This window comes from Thalassophryne amazonica, chromosome 11, assembly GCF_902500255.1.
Source record: "Thalassophryne amazonica chromosome 11, fThaAma1.1, whole genome shotgun sequence".
Taxonomy (NCBI): domain Eukaryota; kingdom Metazoa; phylum Chordata; class Actinopteri; order Batrachoidiformes; family Batrachoididae; genus Thalassophryne; species Thalassophryne amazonica.
The window spans coordinates 1,127,106-1,152,701 of NC_047113.1; the positions used below are offsets into that span (position 1 = coordinate 1,127,106).

At 41.2% G+C, this 25,596-nt stretch overlaps 1 protein-coding gene across 1 annotated transcript in view; it reads right to left on the bottom strand.

Moving 5' to 3' along the window:
* The window catches only part of zgc:66433 (uncharacterized protein LOC321250 homolog), a 213,371-nt gene that overhangs the window by 65,177 nt on the left and 122,598 nt on the right, over positions 1 to 25,596 (bottom strand). The window contains exons 5-6 of the mRNA XM_034181214.1: positions 21,865 to 22,002; positions 21,718 to 21,771 (exon numbers count right to left, since the gene is read on the bottom strand). Coding sequence (XP_034037105.1) covers positions 21,718 to 21,771; positions 21,865 to 22,002 — 192 coding nt within the window. The remainder of the gene's footprint in view (positions 1 to 21,717; positions 21,772 to 21,864; positions 22,003 to 25,596) is intronic.

Here is a 25,596-nt window from a genome sequence, read left to right on the forward strand (position 1 = left end):
GGCCTGGATCGAGTATGCCCATAACAGCCAGGTGTCTTCAGCCACCGGCCTCTCCCCTTTTGAGGTGTGTCTGGGGTATCAGCCCCCGTTGTTTCCGGTGGTTGAGGGAGAGGTCGGTGTGCCCTCGGTCCAGGCCCACCTGCAGAAGTGCCGTCGGGTGTGGCGCGCCGCCCGTTCTGCTTTGCTAAAGGCCCGGACGAGGGCAAGAGCCCATGCAGACCGTCGGCGGACCCCGGCCCCTGCGTATCGGCCAGGGCAGGAGGTGTGGTTGTCCACAAAGGACATTCCCCTGAAAGTGGACTCCCCCAAACTACAGGACCGTTACATCGGTCCCTTCAAAATCCTTGAGGTCATCAGTCCAGCCGCAGTGAGGCTTCAGCTTCCGGCCTCACTGCGGATCCATCCTGTTTTCCATGTGTCCCGGATAAAGCCGCATCACACCTCACCCCTCTGTGCTCCGGGTCCGGCGCCGCCTCCTGCCCGGATCATCGATGGCGAGCCGGCTTGGACTGTGCGCCGGCTCTTGGATGTCCGTAGGATGGGCCGGGGCTTCCAGTATTTGGTGGACTGGGAGGGGTACGGACCTGAAGAACGCTCCTGGGTGAAGAGGAGCTTCATCCTGGACCCGGCCCTCCTGGCCGATTTCTACCACCGCCACCCGGACAAGCCTGGTCGGGCGCCAGGAGGCGCCCGTTGAGGGGGGGGTCCTGTTGTGTGGGCCGCTGAAGAGGAGGTACTGCTGGCCCACCACCACCAGAGGGCGCCCTGTCTGGAGTGCGGGCTCCAGGCACCAGAGGGCGCTGCCGCCTCACAGGAGCAGCCGGGGTGACAGCTGTCACTTATCGCCTACGACAGCTGTCACCAATCATCTGATCAGCAGTGGTATATCAGCAAGACGACATCTCCACCTCTTTGCCGAGATATCGCTCTACCTAGGAAGTACAGTACTCAGCCGACTGTGTTGTCTTTTTGACGTTAACACTGTTACTTTTGTGCGTTAAATAGCAGACATTCTTCCGACGAGAGGTGGAGGTGGTTTTCCCGCCATACGGGTTGCTGGGTGCAAACGCACCCACATTTAACTGTTTTTGTTCCTCGCCAGCAGTACCAGATCTGACACGCGGAGGCAGTGGCCACCTGGGAGTTCGGGACTTGGCGGCTCCAGTATTCCCGGGGTTCGGTGGCGGAGGAAATCGTGTGGTTCCGGTTCTGCTTTGGACAGACGTCTCTTATCTTTGAGCCTGCCCACGTGACACATTTTGTGAATTGACTTCTTTGTCTATTGTTGTAATCTGTTGTGTTTGTTGTGCTTATTCACAACAGTAAAGTGTTGTTATTTGACTTCTTCCATTGTCCGTTCATTTGCGCCCCCTGTTGTGGGTCCGTGTTCCTACACTTTCCCAACAATGTATTTCGACTTTTAAGTAACTTACAAGAAACGTGTCAACAATCGCATAACTTACTTACAACTTATGGCCCGCGTATGTTTGATGTACAGTATGAGCCATACGCCGGCATACGTCGAAAATATTGTGCATGCCCAAAATGTTTTCAACAAAGTCGACAAACTACGCCATATATCAGTGTGATTCAACGTGCTCTTAACTTATATAACACATACCCATAAGGTATTAGATGTACACCAGCGTATTCAGTGTATTTTTCATATGTCGGCCTATGCTGGCTAAATTGTCAAGGTGTGACAGGGTCATAAAAGACAAATAAACATAAACAGACAGCTGCAAAAGTTTCTTCTTTCTTTGTGGCTGGCTGTGTGAGGACAGTGTTATGCAGTAGAGCCTGACTGTTTGGGGGTTGACAATGACATCATTTTTAATAAAATGTCTCATTGGAACAACTTCCCTTTTACTTTTTACTGCATTATACAAAAATAATGTTTGCAACTATTTGTAATTTTCACTTGTTCCTGATATTTCACTGACCACCCCCCCCCCCCCAAAAAAAATCACCTAAAACCACCACAACTTCCATTGTGACTTTTTAGAAATGCTGCCACAACATCATAACATACCAACACACTGCAGAAGCTTATTATAAAAATTTGAAGTGTAAAAAATTATTAAAATTAAAATTTATAAGCTGTGCATATCATGCAGGAAAAGTAAAAGAGTTATATTCAATTATACATTGAATTTAAACACCAGAATCCACTCAGTGGGGACTCCAGCCAATTACAAGGAGACTCCAAATTCTTTACCCCACTTCGAATTTTAAAACCCTAAATTGAACCCTGTGGAATGATACATGATGCAGATATGATACATATCATGACACATATATCATGATTCAATACATATAACTACACTGCTGTCCACACTAATTATGTGTAAACTAATCTGATGAATTTTCAAATTTAAAGAAGTTTAAATTGTAATCTATGATGTTATATGTTTCCTATTTGTATATTTTATAAATCCTTTATGACTTTTCTGCAAGGTCATTATTTCCTCCATCCAGTTGTTGACTTTTTATGGTATCATGATACTTATTTTTAAAATAAAATACAATTCAAAATAGGTCCCACAGTACAATTATCATGATATGTGATGTATCATTCCACCCCAATTAAATACTAAGATACTGCTGGATGATAACACCCACCCTTAATCAGTCTACCCGACAGTGACCTTGTGGTTTTGAAAAAATGAAGAAAACCATTGAGCTACTTCTGGTAGACAACTCAAGCTGCATTGCTCTACATTCACTTATCATGACTTTCTCTACTCATAATCTAAACAAACACTTCCAGCAAATTGGGCGGGCAATTTACAAAGCAATTTTCAGGTTTCCCCTCTGCAAGTGAACGCCACCACTGCTGCATCAATGTTGCTGCCTGTCAGCTCCAGCTTCACCCCTGCATCCACCTGTGGGTTCAGAATGGGGGGAATGATTTGTATATATAATCATAATTGCCCAATACTGCAAGTAATAATTTGCGGGAGGTGATGAGGTCAGAACCTAGACGCCAAACACTAACTATATGCTGATGCATATAGTTAGTGCAGTTTGGGACTCCGATGAGGGCGGTCGCATCTCCTCCACTCTCCTTTATCTCTCTGCCTTTAACCTTCAAGTCCCTACTTCACCAGACTGTGAATTCCTCAAATTATATTGGATTCTGGATCTATTGGACTACTATTGGATTAACCATGGAATTGATCAGCTGTCTCTGAAAACTACTGACACCATTTTTTCTACAAGAAGCTCAGGACTGGGGCATCCTACCTGCCCAGATGGAACGTATCCTGCGGGCTATGTCCTCAACTCCTGGGGGTCTGGGCGTGTGGCATGCTTGGCGCCTTTCTCCACTGGGGACGTCGAGGATTTATTTATTTTTGGTCTCATGGCAGCAGGGCTGGTACTTTTTGGCTTATGGGCTGCACTGATCTACCGGAAAATTGGCAAGACGGCGACATCAAGAACCACAGGCCCTCGCCTGTCCGTCATGATTAACGAGGTTGGCAAGGCAGTGCATTCTCAGACTGCAATGACTCTTGAACTCAGATGTACATTGGATGACACCTTGGAGCTGATGCGTGCCTTGCAGTTGAAGCTGAAGGTTTCGGAGGCCGGTGAATATTCTAAATTCATAATTGGGATTTGCATGGCTGCAAGCAACTGAAAATTTTTGACTGAACATTTTCCGTGAGTGGACGGACTGTGCGGTGAAGCTGCGAAGTCATCTAGAGGGGTCTGGGGGAATGCCCCCCCCCTGGAAATTTTGAAAAAAAAAATGGTGCAATTTGGTGCATTCTGAGTGCAATTTGGACAGTTTTCCTTTGCCTAAAACAGTGCTTTTTGACTCTTATCATACTGCAAAAATGACTAAAGTGTATTAATTTCATCACAATTTATTTACTCTTTTGTATGACAGTATGTGTCCGTAATAAGTTACCATCCACAAATGGAATGACTGTCTGCAATAATTTAACTGACTATAATTTCTGCTTTCATTCTACACAATTAATCAAATCCTAAGTGTGTCTTACAAAATAAATAAATTATTCGAACCTTTATGCTATTATCTGGTAAAATAAATAATACACTTAAAGACACTAAAAGACATGATAAGTATTGCCAATGAAAAGTCTTTTTCCCCGTTGTTGAAGCTTATCTCTTCTTCTGCCATGTAGGGCAAATGAAGTTCCTTCAAGTCAATCAATCAATCAATCAATTTTTTTTTTATATAGCGCCAAATCACAACAAACAGTTGCCCCAAGGCGCTTTATATTGTAAGGCAAGGCCATACAATAATGATGTAAAACCCCAACGGTCAAAACGACCCCCTGTGAGCAAGCACTTGGCTACAGTGGGAAGGAAAAACTCCCTTTTAACAGGAAGAAACCTCCAGCAGAACCAGGCTCAGGGAGGGGCAGTCTTCTGCTGGGACTGGTTGGGGCTGAGGGAGAGAACCAGGAAAAAGACATGCTGTGGAGGGGAGCACAGATCGATCACTAATGATTAAATGCAGAGTGGTGCATACAGAGCAAAAAGAGAAAGAAACAGTGCATCATGGGAACCCCCCAGCAGTCTACGTCTATAGCAGCATAACTAAGGGATGGTTCAGGGTCACCTGATCCAGCCCTAACTATAAGCTTTAGCAAAAAGGAAAGTTTTAAGCCTAATCTTAAAAGTAGAGAGGGTGTCTGTCTCCCTGATCTGAATTGGGAGCTGGTTCCACAGGAGAGGAGCCTGAAAGCTGAAGGCTCTGCCTCCCATTCTACTCTTACAAACCCTAGGAACTACAAGTAAGCCTGCAGTCTGAGAGCGAAGCACTCTATTGGGGTGATATGGTACTACGAGGTCCCTAAGATAAGATGGGACCTGATTATTCAAAACCTTATAAGTAGGGTGATATGGTACTATGAGGTCCCTAAGATAAGATGGGACCTGATTATTCAAAACCTTATAAGTAAGAAGAAGAATTTTAAATTCTATTCTAGAATTAACAGGAAGCCAATGAAGAGAGGCCAATATGGGTGAGATATGCTCTCTCCTTCTAGTCCCCGTCAGCACTCTAGCTGCAGCATTTTGAATTAACTGAAGGCTTTTTAGGGAACTTTTAGGACAACCTGATAATAATGAATTACAATAGTCCAGCCTAGAGGAAATAAATGCATGAATTAGTTTTTCAGCATCACTCTGAGACAAGACCTTTCTGATTTTAGAGATATTGCGTAAATGCAAAAAAGCAGTCCTACATATTTGTTTAATATGCGCTTTGAATGACATATCCTGATCAAAAATGACTCCAAGATTTCTCACAGTATTACTAGAGGTCAGGGTAATGCCATCCAGAGTAAGGATCTGGTTAGACACCATGTTTCTAAGATTTGTGGGGCCAAGAACAATAACTTCAGTTTTATCTGAGTTTAAAAGCAGGAAATTAGAGGTCATCCATGTCTTTATGTCTGTAAGACAATCCTGCAGTTTAGCTAATTGGTGTGTGTCCTCTGGCTTCATGGATAGATAAAGCTGGGTATCATCTGCGTAACAATGAAAATTTAAGCAATACCGTCTAATAATACTGCCTAAGGGAAGCATATATAAAGTGAATAAAATTGGTCCTAGCACAGAACCTTGTGGAACTCCATAATTAACTTTAGTCTGTGAAGAAGATTCCCCATTTACATGAACAAATTGTAATCTATTAGACAAATATGATTCAAACCACCGCAGCGCAGTGCCTTTAATACCTATGGCATGCTCTAATCTCTGTAATAAAATTTTATGGTCAACAGTATCAAAAGCAGCACTGAGGTCTAACAGAACAAGCACAGAGATGAGTCCACTGTCCGAGGCCATAAGAAGATCATTTGTAACCTTCACTAATGCTGTTTCTGTACTATGATGAATTCTAAAACCTGACTGAAACTCTTCAAATAGACCATTCCTCTGCAGATGATCAGTTAGCTGTTTTACAACTACCCTTTCAAGAATTTTTGAGAGAAAAGGAAGGTTGGAGATTGGCCTATAATTAGCTAAGATAGCTGGGTCAAGTGATGGCTTTTTAAGTAATGGTTTAATTACTGCCACCTTAAAAGCCTGTGGTACATAGCCAACTAACAAAGATAGATTGATCATATTTAAGATCGAAGCATTAAATAATGGTAGGGCTTCCTTGAGCAGCCTGGTAGGAATGGGGTCTAATAAACATGTTGATGGTTTGGATGAAGTAACTAATGAAAATAACTCAGACAGAACAATCGGAGAGAAAGAGTCTAACCAAATACCGGCATCACTGAAAGCAGCCAAAGATAACGATACGTCTTTGGGATGGTTATGAGTAATTTTTTCTCTAATAGTTAAAATTTTGTTAGCAAAGAAAGTCATGAACTCATTACTAGTTAAAGATAATGGAATACTCAGCTCAATAGAGCTCTGACTCTTTGTCAGCCTGGCTACAGTGCTGAAAAGAAACCTGGGGTTGTTCTTATTTTCTTCAATTAGTGATGAGTAGAAAGATGTCCTAGCTTTACGGAGGGCTTTTTTATAGAGCAACAGACTCTTTTTCCAGGCTAAGTGAAGATCTTCTAAATTAGTGAGACGCCATTTCCTCTCCAACTTACGGGTTATCTGCTTTAAGCTACGAGTTTGAGAGTTATACCATGGAGTCAGACACTTCTGATTTAAAGCTCTCTTTTTCAGAGGAGCTACAGCATCCAAAGTTGTCTTCAATGAGGATGTAAAACTATTGACGAGATACTCTATCTCCCTTACAGAGTTTAGGTAGCTACTCTGCACTGTGTTGTTATATGGCATTAGAGAACATAAAGAAGGAATCATATCCTTAAACCTAGTTACAGCGCTTTCTGAAAGACTTCTAGTGTAATGAAACTTATTCCCTACTGCTGGGTAGTCCATCAGAGTAAATGTAAATGTTATTAAAAAATGATCAGACAGAAGGGAGTTTTCAGGGAATACTGTTAAGTCTTCTATTTCCATACCATAAGTCAGAACAAGATCTAAGATATGATTAAAGTGGTGGGTGGACTCATTTACTTTTTGAGCAAAGCCAATAGAGTCTAATAATAGATTAAATGCAGTGTTGAGGCTGTCATTCTCAGCATCTGTGTGGATGTTAAAATCGCCCACTATAATTATCTTATCTGAGCTAAGCACTAAGTCAGACAAAAGGTCTGAAAATTCACAGAGAAACTCACAGTAACGACCAGGTGGACGATAGATAATAACAAATAAAACTGGTTTTTGGGACTTCCAATTTGGATGGACAAGACTAAGAGACAAGCTTTCAAATGAATTAAAGCTCTGTCTGGGTTTTTGATTAATTAATAAGCTGGAATGGAAGATTGCTGCTAATCCTCCGCCCCGGCCCGTGCTACGAGCATTCTGACAGTTAGTGTGACTCGGGGGTGTTGACTCATTTAAACTAACATATTCATCCTGCTGTAACCAGGTTTCTGTTAGGCAGAATAAATCAATATGTTGATCAATTATTATATCATTTACCAACAGGGACTTAGAAGAGAGAGACCTAATGTTTAATAGACCACATTTAACTGTTTTAGTCTGTGGTGCAGTAGAAGGTGCTATATTATTTTTTCTTTTTGAATTTTTATGCTTAAATAGATTTTTGCTGGTTATTGGTAGTCTGGGAGCAGGCACCGTCTCTACGGGGATGGGGTAATGAGGGGATGGCAGGGGGAGAGAAGCTGCAGAGAGGTGTGTAAGACTACAACTCTGCTTCAAGTGGCATCCCACTTCCTTGGTCATAAACTCCCACACTTCTGGCAAGTACTGGTCATCAACCCTGTACATCTTCACCTCTCTCCAAAGACTTGGTGTGCGGATGGATGTCATGTGGCCGTAGGCCTTCTCCACACTGAGTAGGTCCACGATACCTACATACTTCAGCACCTGAACCTGCAGTTCTACTGGCAGCAAGTCCATGGCTGTTATTAGATAAAAAAAAATGGAAGTCTATGGTGGCATTCTGCATTCCTGTTATCTGTGTGGCACTGCTGAGTTTTCTTTTTTAATGTTTTATTTAATTTGGAGATCACTTTTTGGGGGAAACTGTAAATATATTTAGGTATTGTAAATTAACTGCAGTTGTATTTACTGTCAGTTAAGCAACCACTGAAGATATGTGCACTGGGGTGGGATTTCACTCCCTTTCGAACGTTCTTGTTGTCATTTTTTGATTTGCTTCTTTTTTATCTTATTTTTTCATATGAGTGTAGAGGTACAGAGAGTACAAAGAAGCTTTGTTCATTTGATCTGCTTATATTGTGAACTGCCATGATACTGGAATTGACAACTAAGTTCGAAATAAAAAAAAAATTGATTGATTGATTGAACCACCAGACCAAATGAATTTTAAATAAAGTCTTGTGAAATACTGTCACCACAATCCAGCACTTTCAAATGCCACAAGTTTTAATATAAATGATAAAAATCATAACCAATGAACACTTTTACAGTATTAGCATTTTATTTCACTTCAAAATATTTTATTTTACAAAATATATCTTGTCATTTTTGAATCGATTAAAGAGTAAAAACTTAATAAATCAGTTGTAAGTACTAAAAGACGTTTACGTAGAAAGCAATTTAGCCAGAAGGTCGAGAGGGGGAAGTGTTGACTTTTTAAGGACTGATGCAGCAGGTGGCAGCAGTGCGATGCCATTAAGCGCCGTAGAAGAGAGGGGTAAGTTAGATTTCATCACCGGGACACACGTTTGGAGAGGAGTGCATTTCATGTCAAAATAAAGCTATAAAGTGTAAAAACGGAAGGAAATCAATTGCAAGGCCTGAAAGGAGTTTCTGTAGGAAGTATTTTAGCAGTAAAGTCCAGTGAGAGGAGGAAGTGTTGCCTTTTTAAATACTTGAAAGACACGGGACTCAATGAGAGGATTTAGGGTTGCATTAACGGCCTGATACAGTAGGTGGCAGCAGTCCAAAAATAAGGATGCCGGCTGCCATTAAACGCCGTAGAAGAAGAGAGGGGTGAGTTTGATTTTCTCATAGGGACACCTGGTTTGATAGGAGCGTGTTTCGTGTCGAAATAAAGCCATAAAATATGTATTTTTTTTAAGCGGTTTTATACGACGATATAAACGGAACATGGAAAAAAAAACTGGACGGAAATCCATAAACGGAGATTTTGCTCACATGTTTACCTTCAGAAAGCAATGAGCGCGGTGACAGAGTCGCTGCCCAGAACACCACTGTGCACACGACCGCTTCCTGTAATGGCGGCCTCCATATGGAATACATTTTAAAGCAAATTCCGTCTTTCTCTCCCATTTTGTGTCAAAATGAAGCAATAAAATATTTTTTTCAGTTAGTGATTATAAATGATGGAATAAACGGAACCAGAAAATAAAAATTGACGGACATCCATATACAGACGGAGATTTTGCAGCCATGGATTTGGTTGTTCAAGTGGAACTGTTAAAAGTGTTTTTCACTGCTCAGCTACAACACTCCAGGCTTATCTAGCCTCAAGGACAAATTGCCCGACTGTTTACCTCCAGAGGAATTTATTCAGGCCTTGGTGAGACTATTCGGCTCCATTCTTATCTCAACCCGCAAAGACAATAAACTGACAGACTTACACATGGACTGAAGCATGCTCCAGCTTTTCCCTACCTCCCTTCCTGCCCCCCCCGCAGCAGGCCCCCGTTCTTCCCAAGCTGGCAGGCGGCGCGACTCCAGTTGCAGCGGCTACTACACACTCACATTCCCTCAATTTGGAAAACAGACTGTTTCAAGTTTAGTGCACATAAACAATGTCAAATGTATATGTGTTGTCTTAATTCTGATGTGTGCCATTATTACAGTAAACAAGTAATAATTGTGGATTAATTGCTGTTTGTCTGTGGAATGTGAATGTGGCAATCTCGTTGTTGTAATGACAATGATAATAAAGCTATCCATCCATCCAGTCATCCATCCAATAAAGATTCCCAAGATGAGTTTTCTGACTGAACTATTACTAATTCCAGTATTTCACACTGAAGAGTCAGATTGAAAAGCAAATTCAGTTCTGTAGAAAAGACACTGCTGAACAGAAGTAAAATGCGTCTCTTTTTTGTTAAACAGTTTGTACTAAAAGCTAAAAACTCTAGAACCAAAAGTTCTTGACAAAGTCTGCAGTATTTCCAATTATACATACACACATCCCGCCACTGACACAGGCATGATAACTGGATTACAATTACTTTTGCCACAATGAGTTCATTTTGGGCATAAAATCTCACACTGAATGGAAAAGTTTCAAAAGTGTCCCTGAAACTGTAAATCATATGTCACTGTCGTCATTCTAGACCACATTCCTGTCAGTGAAATGTCCTTTAAAAGGGATATTTTCATGGTTTGTGTGGATGTCTTTGTGACTGGCCAAAAATATTCTAAAATGGCTAAAAGTACACTGTCATTTAACGCTCATTTGTCATACTTTGCTGCAGTGAGGCTCCATGAATTGTTGAGGTTTCAAGGATATCATCACAAAGAGGCCGATCAGAGAAAAGAGGTCAAGCTGCTCTTACCACATTCATTCATTTTCCATAAACAATTGCAAATAAGGTCACAGTGGGACTGGGGCCTAACGCAGCAGTCACTGGGCAAGAGCTCAGTGACAGGCTGCTAGTCTGTCACAGGACATATTCAGCTCAGTTTGTTTATGTAGTGCCAAGCCATATGTCAATCATATGGTGCTTCATAAAAGCAAGGTTAAACTCTACCCACCCCCTTGAGCAAGCACATGGGCAACAGTGGTAAGGGAAAAAACTCCATCTGGCATTTTTTGATAGTAGGAAGAAACCTCAAGTGGACCTGACTCAAAGGGGTGACCATCTGCGCTGGCCAGATTACCAACAACAACAACAACAACAAAACCCACCAAACAGACAACCTAATAAACAAAGCACAACAAGGAATCGTCAAACAGGCAAAATAGGGACAATGGAACTGAGCATCCAGGTAGGGATAAAGACCAATGATCAGAGTGACCAGTGGTCCACAACAAGGGATAAAGCTTGTGGGCCTGGAAGAATATTGGCAGCATGGTGACTTAGTGGTTACAGTTGTAGCCTCATAGAGAAGGTTCCAGGTTAATTTCTGATCTGGTCCTTTCTGTGTGGAGGTTGCATGTTCTCCATGTGTTTGCATAGGATCCCTCTGGGTGCTCTGGCTTCCTCACACTTCCATAGACATACAGGCTAGGTGAATTGGTGACTCTAAATTGACTGGAGGTGTGAGTGTGAAGGTGGTTGTCTGTCTACATATGTCAGCCCTGTGATAGACTGGTAGCCTGTTCAGGTTGTACCCTGCCTCTCACCCAATGATTGATGGGATAGGCTCCGTTTCCACTGTAACCCATAAATGGAACCGCCACATTGTCTGTGGGGATCCACAGGCTCTAGATTGGGTAGTGTTTATAAAAATAGGTAGCTGACATTTTTCAAGGGTGGCAATAAAAAAATGCAAAGTTTCTGTAATGATTTTAACTGAAAGTGCAGGAAATTAAAATGAGAAAGCTTTGTAAGTAATTGTGGTTATTATGTGGCACATTTAGTTGATGTCATGTTTTACAACTGATTACAACAGGGTTGAGATATTTCCTTTGTTCTGAGCTTGTTTGGTTAGCAGGGACTGATTAATGGTGATACCAACATCCATTGTTCACTGTTGTTACCTAACATCCCTAATTTCTCCAAAAATATTAGTCCTATCAACTTTCCATTTCCAAAAAACATAAGCATACCAAAGGGCAAATGCCAGCTCAGCTCTCTCCAAGTTCTCCATGGTTGAAGTTATACACAAACACATACACAGAGGCCACTTGGCTTTTAATATATAGATAAGTGGGTACAGAAAATGGATGGATTACGTGATTGTTTCTTGTTTCTGGCTCTAACATCTCCCTTTGACTGTTGTTAGTATATCTGCATTACCATCTGCTCTCTCCAAGAGGGTTAGTTTTGGGCCTCAAACATCTCTGTTCATACACATCTGCTCTCGCTGAATCATAGAAATAACGACAAAGGAATCATTACAATAAATAAATATTTTAAGAAAGAGTAAACAGTTCATTCTCAAAGGCAGCATGATGGCTTTGTGACCCAACTTACCCTCACAAAAGAGTCAACACAGGATTTAATGTTCAGGCTTTTCACTGTCCCCGAACCATGAACTCTTCCTTGTAATTGCTCAGCGATTACTAATAGCTGACTTGTGTTTTCCCCCTTGTATTGAGTGAGTGAATTATTGCCAGTTTCATTGTCCATTTTTGGTTTTTCTTTGCAGTAGAAGTTCTAGTTTGGATTGCAGTGCTGGGACATCCTGTGTCGACTTATCGTCTTTCACTGTCATACACAAACTTCCATGAAATCTGGCCAACATCAAAGTTGGGCTGTTTTCACACATGAAAGTCTGGAACAAGGTTCATGTTTGCACACGTTTGTTCCAGGTCGTTTTGTTTCACACTGCAATGTTGCAATCAGACAATATGTTTCCATCACATACTTACATCCTGACATCATCTTGACTCTGACTGGCTTTTTGACATGTATGTGCCTAATGTCGGTTTGACGGCAATTTGGTGTATAGTTCTGTTTGAACATACACAACAAAAGCCAACATGACACAGATATGAGGCAACAAAAAATTTACAATATCAATTTATCTGTCAATATACACACAAAAACCTGCAGTGATTCTTAATATTTCATTTTTAAATATTTATGACTAACAAATGTAACTGAGGGTGGATGTTTCACAGTTTAAACAAACTCCACTATGAATAACAAAAAAATATAACCAACAACAAACCAACACAAGTCACGCTGCCACCTTGATGCCTTCAGTGGGATTGGCAGTGCCATGTCTCATTGCTCAGTATTTGCATAAAACAGACATCTTGTCTATTTTGGCCCCACCTAGCTGCTGTTGCTGTAAAACACCAACTCTGACTGAAAATGAATGGCAGCTGGTCGCTTTGTCTCTTGTCACTAATGTGACCAAGAAATGATGGGGGTTCTAACCATGCTTGACAGTATTGTAAACAATGCTACTAGTGCACCGTCTTTAATGTTTTCTTTAATGTTAATTCTGTAAAATAAAGACTGTCATATCAGCAAAAATAGCACCAACACTGACATGTTGGTGACAGCAGCCAATAAGAGCCTATTATCGGCCAACCGATATTTTGGTTGGGCTCTAGTCTGGACCAAACAATGTGTGGTCATCAAAATCCATCCAGTTTTCAGCACTTATCCATGGCCTGGATCACAGCGGCACCTACTGGTGACATCAGTCACATCCTCCAGCACTTCAAGTGGTACAAAAACCAAGTGGCACACATCATCATAACCTTCAGCGAGAAGCACCTCTGAATCATTCAAACTGGATGCCAGAATAAGCCTCATCTTGAAGTCAGATTGACTCAAACTGCCCTGAAATGTGCACTCATCTTACAAAGAAAACGTTATTCTCCGGAAAGCTTGGCTTGACATGTAAACTGACGATGACCATCTGGAGCAGCATTCACTTTACGACTGACACCATTCCAATCTGTCTGTTGATCACATATTCGTTTAACAACAACTTAAATTGTTTTACTCAATGCAGAAGGAGCAATGTGGCCATTCGTTTTAGGGCCCACTGACACTCTGACGGCTAGCCTGGCATTTGTCGACAGTGAAATGTTGACTCGGTAGAAGCTAAGTCAATGTCAGTCAGGCAACGCTGATTGTTGTCTGTTGTTATCTGTTGAATAATTTTCACCATCCTTAAAATCTTCAAAGTTCATGGTGAAACACCAACAAGAGTTGAGCTCCCCTACGACTATGTAACCTGCACAAGCATGCCGCTACTGCTCCATCCGTCTCTGCCAGCCTTCACTGGCCCAATGTCAGAATCTCCTCTGGATCCCTTGGCATGAAGAAATATGTAGAAATATAATGAAATGTGAAGGAATATGTAGAACCTGCCTTCACGATACACCAGTAACAAGAAACAAAATCACAAGAGTTACATCATGTTTAGTCAGTGGAGCATCACCAAACACAGAGCGCCACCAGTGCAACGTCGCCCTCCCATGAGCTACTCTGACCTGCGTTGGAGACACAGAATATGGATCCCTGGAGTGAGCCTTCTCTGGAGTTTCACTAAAATGTCTGAGAATCTGCTACGTCGGCCACTTCATGTCAGAGTGTGAATGTGCCCTTAGAACCACTTTGCAGATACTGATTCTCATCTCAGTCTCTTTATCTAGTGCAGCAGATAACTGAAACAATCCTTCACTTGGTGAAACAAGCATCAGATTTGGCACAAACGTTCTTCATAAATCAGTGTTTGAGAAAAAAGTGCTGGCCACTTGAAAATCCAATATGGCGGCCAGGTAGGGGTCAATGAAGAATTACACAGGGGTCAAAATTTAAAAATGCTCCAATCATATCGAAATCTGTACCACATCATGTGTCTGATCACAAAGATTTCAAAAAGGTATAGTTTGGATGATCTATGACTAAATTTTATAGAGTTACGGGGTAAAAACATTAAGAATGGCGACAAAGGTCAATTTCAGTTTGTACAAGAGTCAAAAGTTAAAGCTGCTTCAATTTTGGTAAGAAGTGGTGCAAGTTATTGGTTGAACAAATAGGATTAATGAATGGAATAGTTTTGACTCTGTTGAATGTTTGGTCTGTAAAGTAAATGTCAAACAATGTCGACATACACTGGATTCGATGCCATGTGACATATGTGACCCCATAACATGACAACTCCGTATGACACATGGTGCAAAATATTCCTTTTTAAAACCCTATTAACACAACCGATAATTTACCTCACTTTTTACCAAAATTATAGCAACTTTTGACGCCTGTACAAACCGACACTGACCTTTGTCACCATTCTTGCCGTTTTTACCCTATAACTCCATGGAATTCAGTCATAGATAGTCCGAACTATACCTTTTTGGAATATTTATGATCAGACAAATAATGTGTTATACTTCTCAATATGACTGGAGCATTTTTTAATTTTGACCCCTGTGCCATTCTTCATTGATCCCTACCTGGCCGCCATATTGGATTTTCAGGTGGCCAGCACTTTTTGTTCAAATACTGATTTATGAAGAACATTCTTGCCAAATCTAATGCTTGTATCAGCAGGTGAACAATTCTGGCCAAAAGTTGTACTTATCTGCTCCACTAATACTTGTCTCTGAATCTCAACACATACCGAAGGCCATGCTCTGGAGCCAGTGGTGGGCACAGCTACCAAAAAAGTCAGCTTCAATAACCACTAATCCACTAACTGAAAAGTTAACCTTTACAACGCTAAACCGATAAACCACTAAAAAATTTAGCGGAAGCTACAGCTAGCCACTAACCATTAACTTTCAGTATTGACTCTGATACACAATCAGCTACTGACAAGCCAGTTTTAAGTTTAAGCACCGCTGACGAGTCAAAGCTTCTGTCTTTGTGTGCCCTGCCCACTACTGTAAGGAAGAGTCATTTACATTCAACATACAGTGCCCCAGACGTGAAGCAAAAGCTATGGAAAGCAAAGCAGGTACTGTAACGTGTGTGTTGGTTTTGCTTGCTTGCCTCTACTGGTGGTTGGCTCTCACTGCGGTATTGTATCACTTCCTGTTCCGGAGCACAGCGGTGTTTTTCTGTATCTGTTAGCTGTTTAATCTGCGCAGTTAGATTGATCTAGTTATCTAGATTACGATTTGTTTCCCAGTGTAATCTTTACGTGCCTTAACTAAAGCACTCATTCTGCTGAATCACCTCTAAATTATTTACACATTATTCACTTTGCGTGTTTTTAGGAATCCGCTAGCTTAGCGTAGCTACTAGCTCTTAGCCGATTTAGCATGGCGGCTTCTCCTGTCTCTCCCGCACTTTTCTGCTCTGGGTGTGAAATGTTTAGTTATTCCTCGGCCTCCTTTAGCAGTAATGGTACTTGTAATAAGTGTAGCTTATTCGTAGCTTTGGAGGCCAGGCTGGGCGAATTGGAGACTCGGCTCCGCACCGTGGAAAATTCTACAGCTAGCCAGGCCCCTGTAGTCGGTGCGGACCAAGGTAGCTTAGCCGCCGTTAGTTCCCCTCTGGCAGATCCCGAGCAGCCGGGAAAGCAGGCCGACTGGGTGACTGTGAGGAGGAAGCGTAGCCCTAAACAGAAGCCCCGTGTACACCGCCAACCCATTCACATTTCTAACCGTTTTTCCCCACTCGACGACACACCCGCCGAGTATCAAACTCTGGTTATTGGCGACTCTGTTTTGAGAAATGTGAAGTTAGCGACACCAGCAACCATAGTCAATTGTCTTCCGGGGGCCAGAGCAGGCGACATTGAAGGAAATTTGAAACTGCTGGTTAAGGCTAAGCGTAAATTTGGTAAGATTGTAATTCACGTCGGCAGTAATGACACCCGGTTACGCCAATCGGAGGTCACTAAAATTAACATTAAATCGGTGTGTAACTTTGCAAAAACAATGTCGGACTCTGTAGTTTTCTCTGGGCCCCTCCCCAATCAGACCGGGAGTGACATGTTTAGCCGCATGTTCTCCTTGAATTGCTGGCTGTCTGAGTGGTGTCCAAAAAATGAGGTGGGCTTCATAGATAATTGGCAAAGCTTCTGGGGAAAACCTGGTCTTGTTAGGAGAGACGGCATCCATCCCACTTTGGATGGAGCAGCTCTCATTTCTAGAAATCTGGCTAATTTTCTTAAATCCTCCAAACCGTGACTATCCAGGGTTGGGACCAGGAAGCAGAGTTGTAGTCTTACACACCTCTCTGCAGCTTCTCTCCCCCTGCCATCCCCTCATTACCCCATCCCCGTAGAGACGGTGCCTGCTCCCAGACTACCAATAACCAGCAAAAATCTATTTAAGCATAAAAATTCAAAAAGAAAAAATAATATAGCACCTTCTACTGCACCACAGACTAAAACAGTTAAATGTGGTCTATTAAACATTAGGTCTCTCTCTTCTAAGTCCCTGTTGGTAAATGATATAATAATTGATCAACATATTGATTTATTCTGCCTAACAGAAACCTGGTTACAGCAGGATGAATATGTTAGTTTAAATGAGTCAACACCCCCGAGTCACACTAACTGTCAGAATGCTCGTAGCACGGGCCGGGGCGGTGGATTAGCAGCAATCTTCCATTCCAGCTTATTAATTAATCAAAAACCCAGACAGAGCTTTAATTCATTTGAAAGCTTGTCTCTTAGTCTTGTCCATCCAAATTGGAAGTCCCAAAAACCAGTTTTATTTGTTATTATCTATCGTCCACCTGGTCGTTACTGTGAGTTTCTCTGTGAATTTTCAGACCTTTTGTCTGACTTAGTGCTTAGCTCAGATAAGATAATTATAGTGGGCGATTTTAACATCCACACAGATGCTGAGAATGACAGCCTCAACACTGCATTTAATCTATTATTAGACTCTATTGGCTTTGCTCAAAAAGTAAATGAGTCCACCCACCACTTTAATCATATCTTAGATCTTGTTCTGACTTATGGTATGGAAATAGAAGACTTAACAGTATTCCCTGAAAACTCCCTTCTGTCTGATCATTTTTTAATAACATTTACATTTACTCTGATGGACTACCCAGCAGTAGGGAATAAGTTTCATTACACTAGAAGTCTTTCAGAAAGCGCTGTAACTAGGTTTAAGGATATGATTCCTTCTTTATGTTCTCTAATGCCATATAACAACACAGTGCAGAGTAGCTACCTAAACTCTGTAAGGGAGATAGAGTATCTCGTCAATAGTTTTACATCCTCATTGAAGACAACTTTGGATGCTGTAGCTCCTCTGAAAAAGAGAGCTTTAAATCAGAAGTGTCTGACTCCATGGTATAACTCTCAAACTCGTAGCTTAAAGCAGATAACCCGTAAGTTGGAGAGGAAATGGCGTCTCACTAATTTAGAAGATCTTCACTTAGCCTGGAAAAAGAGTCTGTTGCTCTATAAAAAAGCCCTCCGTAAAGCTAGGACATCTTTCTACTCATCACTAATTGAAGAAAATAAGAACAACCCCAGGTTTCTTTTCAGCACTGTAGCCAGGCTGACAAAGAGTCAGAGCTCTATTGAGCTGAGTATTCCATTATCTTTAACTAGTAATGAGTTCATGACTTTCTTTGCTAACAAAATTTTAACTATTAGAGAAAAAATTACTCATAACCATCCCAAAGACGTATCGTTATCTTTGGCTGCTTTCAGTGATGCCGGTATTTGGTTAGACTCTTTCTCTCCGATTGTTCTGTCTGAGTTATTTTCATTAGTTACTTCATCCAAACCATCAACATGTTTATTAGACCCCATTCCTACCAGGCTGCTCAAGGAAGCCCTACCATTATTTAATGCTTCGATCTTAAATATGATCAATCTATCTTTGTTAGTTGGCTATGTACCACAGGCTTTTAAGGTGGCAGTAATTAAACCATTACTTAAAAAGCCATCACTTGACCCAGCTATCTTAGCTAATTATAGGCCAATCTCCAACCTTCCTTTTCTCTCAAAAATTCTTGAAAGGGTAGTTGTAAAACAGCTAACTGATCATCTGCAGAGGAATGGTCTATTTGAAGAGTTTCAGTCAGGTTTTAGAATTCATCATAGTACAGAAACAGCATTAGTGAAGGTTACAAATGATCTTCTTATGGCCTCGGACAGTGGACTCATCTCTGTGCTTGTTCTGTTAGACCTCAGTGCTGCTTTTGATACTGTTGACCATAAAATTTTATTACAGAGATTAGAGCATGCCATAGGTATTAAAGGCACTGCGCTGCGGTGGTTTGAATCATATTTGTCTAATAGATTACAATTTGTTCATGTAAATGGGGAATCTTCTTCACAGACTAAAGTTAATTATGGAGTTCCACAAGGTTCTGTGCTAGGACCAATTTTATTCACTTTATATATGCTTCCCTTAGGCAGTATTATTAGACGGTATTGCTTAAATTTTCATTGTTACGCAGATGATACCCAGCTTTATCTATCCATGAAGCCAGAGGACACACACCAATTAGCTAAACTGCAGGATTGTCTTACAGACATAAAGACATGGATGACCTCTAATTTCCTGCTTTTAAACTCAGATAAAACTGAAGTTATTGTTCTTGGCCCCACAAATCTTAGAAACATGGTGTCTAACCAGATCCTTACTCTGGATGGCATTACCCTGACCTCTAGTAATACTGTGAGAAATCTTGGAGTCATTTTTGATCAGGATATGTCATTCAAAGCGCATATTAAACAAATATGTAGGACTGCTTTTTTGCATTTACGCAATATCTCTAAAATCAGAAAGGTCTTGTCTCAGAGTGATGCTGAAAAACTAATTCATGCATTTATTTCCTCTAGGCTGGACTATTGTAATTCATTATTATCAGGTTGTCCTAAAAGTTCCCTAAAAAGCCTTCAGTTAATTCAAAATGCTACAGCTAGAGTGCTGACGGGGACTAGAAGGAGAGAGCATATCTCAACCATATTGGCCTCTCTTCATTGGCTTCCTGTTAATTCTAGAATAGAATTTAAAATTCTTCTTCTTACTTATAAGGTTTTGAATAATCAGGTCCCATCTTATCTTAGGGACCTCGTAGTACCATATCACCCCAATAGAGCGCTTCGCTCTCAGACTGCAGGCTTACTTGTAGTTCCTAGGGTTTGTAAGAGTAGAATGGGAGGCAGAGCCTTCAGCTTTCAGGCTCCTCTCCTGTGGAACCAGCTCCCAATTCAGATCAGGGAGACAGACACCCTCTCTACTTTTAAGATTAGGCTTAAAACTTTCCTTTTTGCTAAAGCTTATAGTTAGGGCTGGATCAGGTGACCCTGAACCATCCCTTAGTTATGCTGCTATAGACGTAGACTGCTGGGGGGTTCCCATGATGCACTGTTTCTTTCTCTTTTTGCTCTGTATGCACCACTCTGCATTTAATCATTAGTGATCGATCTCTGCTCCCCTCCACAGCATGTCTTTTTCCTGGTTCTCTCCCTCAGCCCCAACCAGTCCCAGCAGAAGACTGCCCCTCCCTGAGCCTGGTTCTGCTGGAGGTTTCTTCCTGTTAAAAGGGAGTTTTTCCTTCCCACTGTAGCCAAGTGCTTGCTCACAGGGGGTCGTTTTGACCGTTGGGGTTTTACATCATTATTGTATGGCCTTGCCTTACAATATAAAGCGCCTTGGGGCAACTGTTTGTTGTGATTTGGCGCTATATAAAAAAAAAATTGATTGATTGATTGATTGGTTTTTACAAATAAATGTATATTTGTAAATTTGTCATTTTTTCATTTGTTAAAAAAAGGCATTTGCAAAACTGAAAATTCTGTTAAAGTGTGATTCAGTGCAACAAATAGCAACCGTGTGATATTTGGGCACACTGCCATCCAGTAGATGGGTCAAAAAGCATAGAACACTGCCATTTACTAGATGACAGTGTGAATGGTGCCCGCCCAAATATTACACAGTCGCTGAATCACACTTAAACAGAATTTTTAGTTTTGCAAATGCCTTTTTTTACAGATGAAAAAAATACATATTTACAAATACACATTTATTTGTAAAAACCAACACACACATTACAATAACTTGCGTGTTGGTTTTTACAAATAAATAAACCAACCAACCAGTGATGAGCGAAGGCTCATTTTCCCATAATGCCTATGGCATCTGTGTGTGTTAATGTTCAAACCTTCAGAATTAGCACATTATTTTAAAATTCAAAGATATGTGTTATATTTTCACTTTGTAAAAATGACAGAGTTGACATTAATGTAGATAACCTATCCAGATTAATTTGGTTTATAAATCAAAACCATAAGTCAAATCTGCTTTGCTTTTCATGACTTCCGCCACATGTCTGGGGCACTGTATGGTGAATGTAAATTACTTTTTTGTAACAGCCTGGCAGCCAGACCCCTTCTGCTGGGGTAGAGTCGAGCTCAGCTACTCACAGGTGCTTGACTGCTGCAAAACGTGTAGTAGAAAGGAACCCACATATATGATTTTAGGGTTTACAAACTTTTTTGACCATTAATAACTATGCCAGCAAAAAAACAAACAAAAAAAAAACAGCGGACTAAAAGTTAGTGTAAATAAATTAAATTAGTGAATGCTAATTGGTCCGCTGATGGTTTTTGAAGTTATCTGAAAAGCTAATCCGCTAAGAGAAACGTTAGCTTCTCCAATTAGCAGTTAGTGGATGAGCAGAACTGTGCCCACTACTGTCAGGAGCCAACATTACATCACCAGTTGCACATTGACATTTGTAAATTTTCTTCTTTCTTCCTTTGGTTAGCTCTGATCACTCAGCCCCCCCACAGCAGATAACAGTGGCACTCACAAAACAAAATCCTTAGCAAAGCACAATTCTTGTGGAGTTCAATGTTCTCAACGAAATATCTTTTTCAGTAAAAACAATTCTGTGTATGTTGGCATCAAATGGCAAAGTGAATAATGAGCTGCTGAAAAAAGTCAAACACTGTGAAAACTACGGACTCAGATATTTTCCTCTGGAGTAGCTGGAGGACAAACCAGCAGAGAGCTGCAAACAATCACAAATGCAACTCAAAATCCATGTTTTGTTGATTGCAGACTGCTCAGTGTAATAAATCTTCATCACTATGTGTGTTGGTTTACAGAGAACTTCTTCTGCTCCACATGAAGCCAAAAACGTAACTGATGCTGCTTCACGTGTGTGTATTTACCTGATCATCATCACTGTCTGTTCCCTCCAGACTGACGGAGCTGGTCCTCTGAACCTGATTCCAAAACAAAAAGGATGCATGTCAGGGGCACCGGCGTGTGTCTTCAGCCGGTTAGCATGCTGGGACATTATTCAGAAGCTCTGTTACCGGCCCACTGTGGGCTGCTGAGTATTCAGGTGGGCTACAAGGTAGACCATCGTCCTCAGACATGGTTCCATCTTCTGTCTTCTTCACACACATCAGTGATGGAGGAGAGCCCAGTCTGATGGCCTGTTTCAGCTGGAGCTGCAGAAAAAATATTTAAATATTCAAGAAAATAGGATTTTTGTCTGACATCCCTTTTCATGTGTATGAAACATGAACTAGAACAATTAAATCACATGGGTGCAAACAAAAACTGCCCATATGTTCAGTTCTAGTTTAACTTTGTTTCAACTGAAATGAGGGCAAAGAGGCGGCATGGTGGCTTAGTGGTTAGCACGGCTGCCTCACAGCAAGACTGTCACACGATCGTTTTGCACGTTCCCCCTGTGTTCGTGGGGGGAAACGTTCAGTCCAGGTGATCTGGCTTCGTCCCACTTCCAAACATGTGTTAAGTGGACTGGAAACTTTAAATTGACAGTAGGTGTGAATGTGGCCCTGTGATAGACTGGGGCCCTGTCCAGGGTGGACCACACCTCTCTTCATATGATTGGTGGGATAGGCTCCAGGCTCCTCCTTTGATATCTTGGCTGTGTGCTTAGGGTCATTGTCCTGCTGAAAGATGAACCGTTGCCCCAGTTTGAGGTCAAGAGCGCTCTGGAGCAGGTTTTCATCCAGGATGTCTCTGTACATTGCAGCATTCATCTTTCCCTCAATCCTGACTAGTCTCCCAGTTCCTGCTGCTGGAAAACATCCCCACAGCATGATGCTGCCACCACCATGCTTCACTGTAGAGATGGTGCCTGGTTTCCTTCAAACATGACACCAAAGACTTCAATCTTTGTCTCAACAGACCAGAGAATTTTGTTTCTCATGGTCAGAGTCCTTCAGGTGCCTTTTGTCAAACTCCAGGTGGGCTGCCATGTGCCTTTTACTAAGAAATGGCTTCTGTCTGGCCACTCTACCATACAGGCCTGAATGGTGGATTGCTGCAGAGATGGTTTTCCTTCTGGAAGGTTCTCCTCTCTCCACAGAGGAATGCTGGAGTTCTGACTGAGTGACCATCAGGTTCTTGGTCACCTCACTGACTAAGGCTGTTCACCCCCGATCGCTCAGTTTACACGGTCGTCCAGCTCTAAGAAGAGTCCTGGTGGATCTGAACTTCTTCCATTTATGGATGATGGAGGCCACTGTGCTCATTGGGACCTTCTGTTCCCTTCCCCAGATTTGTGCCTGGAGACAATCCTGTCTCAGAGGTCTACAGACAATTCCTCTGACTTCATGCTTGGTTTGTGCTCTGACTGTCAACTGTGGGACCTTATATGTAGACAGATGTGTGTCTTTCTAAGTCATACCTAATCAACTGAATTTACCCCAGGTGGACTCCAGTTAAGCTAAAGCTAAAAACATCTTAAGGATGATCAGTGGAAAGTGGAGGCACCTGAGCTTAATTTTGAGCTTCATGGCAAAGACTGTGAATACTTAAGTACATGTGTTTTCTTAGCTTTTTTTTTATTTATTGATAATAAACTTGCAAACATCTCAAAAACTTCTTCACATTGTCATTATGGGATTTTGTGTGTAGAATTTTAAGCAAAAAAAAAAATTGAATGATTTTTTTTTGGAATAAGGCTGTAACAAAAGAAAAAAAAAACTGTGGAAAAAGAGCAGCACTATGAATACTTTCCTGATGCACTGTACGTCTTGGACTTCATTTACAGGAAGTTTTCTCTTTTTTGCATTTTGCACATGTAAAAAAGAGATAAGTAAAGGAAGCCACCAAGACAGCCTTTTCTGAAGGAGATACGGGCTTCTGTGGCTGTAAGTGGAGAAACTGTGTGTAGTTCAACTTGTGTCTGTTCCATCAGCGATGAATACAGCTTCATGACATAGTGGAACAGCAAAGGATTTTCTTAAAAAGAAGATGCAAAATTTCAGCTCCAGCAAGCACATGAGAGACATGAGCCTAGATTTTATTTAAGATTTTCTGCTGCAGAAAACCTGATAAGTGAGTGAGTAATAGCAAAGGAGTTCAGAAGAACGTAGATTAAGGAAATGTTTCTTTCTGAAAGTCCCAGTTGTTACCATTTTGTGTTGACCTGTAACAGTCACTTCAGACTCATTTAGTCAAGACAAACATTCAGACATTAGTACTGGAAACTGGCAGACAAGTTCTTGACAGAAAGTGCTCGATCCCTGAGCTGTTCAAGTGGCCGTGTTACATAAACTCAGCTAAGGATGTCAAACTTATTCCACGAAGCTCACAAGTAGTTTGCTTCTTGCTGCCTTCAGTTAGCAGAGAACGTTACAATACGAAATGCATTTGACACTTTTGCACAATAAATAGCACATATTCATTCAATCTTTAAAAATTCTACCTCTGATATACGTACTGTAAAGAAACCACAAAGAAACCATGGCTTGAGATTAATTAAACATATAAACAGTTTAGAGATGTCAACAAACTGACAAGCTAAGTGTTCATTTTGCTAAGTCACTGCTATTATTTCATGCCAAATTTTAAGTTGTAATAATGTGATTAAAACCAGCAAACCTTTTAGTAATAACACTAAAATGAGACGCCAAAAGCAACAGTGGCATCCTGTCATTTCATGGACTTTTAATATTATTTAGTTGTTTGATATTAAATGAGACAAGAACTTATACAGTCCATTAATCAAATCAAAATTTTATGATTTTATTTAACTTAGATTGTGTTGTGAGGCTTTCTTTTCACGGTGAGATTAAAGGTATTAATTGTTCAAATTTCTTTTTCTTTGTATTGGGGCAGGGGTGAAGAACTTGGTGTATAATTACATTAATTAGACCGATACTGCCTTTGGCCAATGCACATGCATTTGTATAGTCTATAAGTGATTATTGCAGTGTCTTACTTTCTGTTTTACCACATGACAGTGTCAGAAGTCTTAAAAACATTCAGAAGACATCTGCTTGACTTTTGACTGGATCCAGTGTGATGTTTCACATTTTGGCTCCTGTCAAGTTTCCCTGTATTTGTTTATTTCACAGTCCCTGGGGGTTTATTCCACTAGTTGTTTCCTCTGTGTTATTTAGTGGTGTTTGTGTGTAATGCTCTTGTTTTGATGGTCTCCCTGTCTTAGTTTTGAGCTCTGGATTTAAATGATTTGCACTTTCTAAGCGCTTCATAGAAAGGTCTCCTCATGCCAGCTTGTATTAGATTCCATGCTTTCTCAGGTTCCAAATATTTCTAGTTACTGACTCCATCTTCCCAACCTTGTTATTGTGCTGGATCTCTGTTTTTCCTCCTGTCTTGTGATCTAATTGCAGCGTTTCTGGGCTCCACATTATCAAACCTTGCTGCAATTCCGGTCCAGGCCCCTGTTTACGTCTGCTGAATGGACTCTGTGGCATGAAATCTCCTGATGATTGAACTGTCTTTTGAACAGGTCTACTGCCAACCCCTTAGAAGGCCTGCTACTGCTAACTGAACTCTGGTTACTGAACATTTTCTGGATCTGGATTATGGTTTTGTGTCTCAGAGAAGCTGACACAAAGAAGAGACAGTCCTTTGTCTTATCAAACAACCATGTAGGTTGGTATATCAATTTGGGGTAAAGGCAAAGAAAAGGTGAAAATGTGCAACAACAACAAAAATACAAATACTACACTTATTAAAGAGTACAACTAAATGGGAGGTGGGGGGTCAGTCTTTTAAAAACCCTCCAGAATGCATCCCTGGACATCAAAATACCCAGA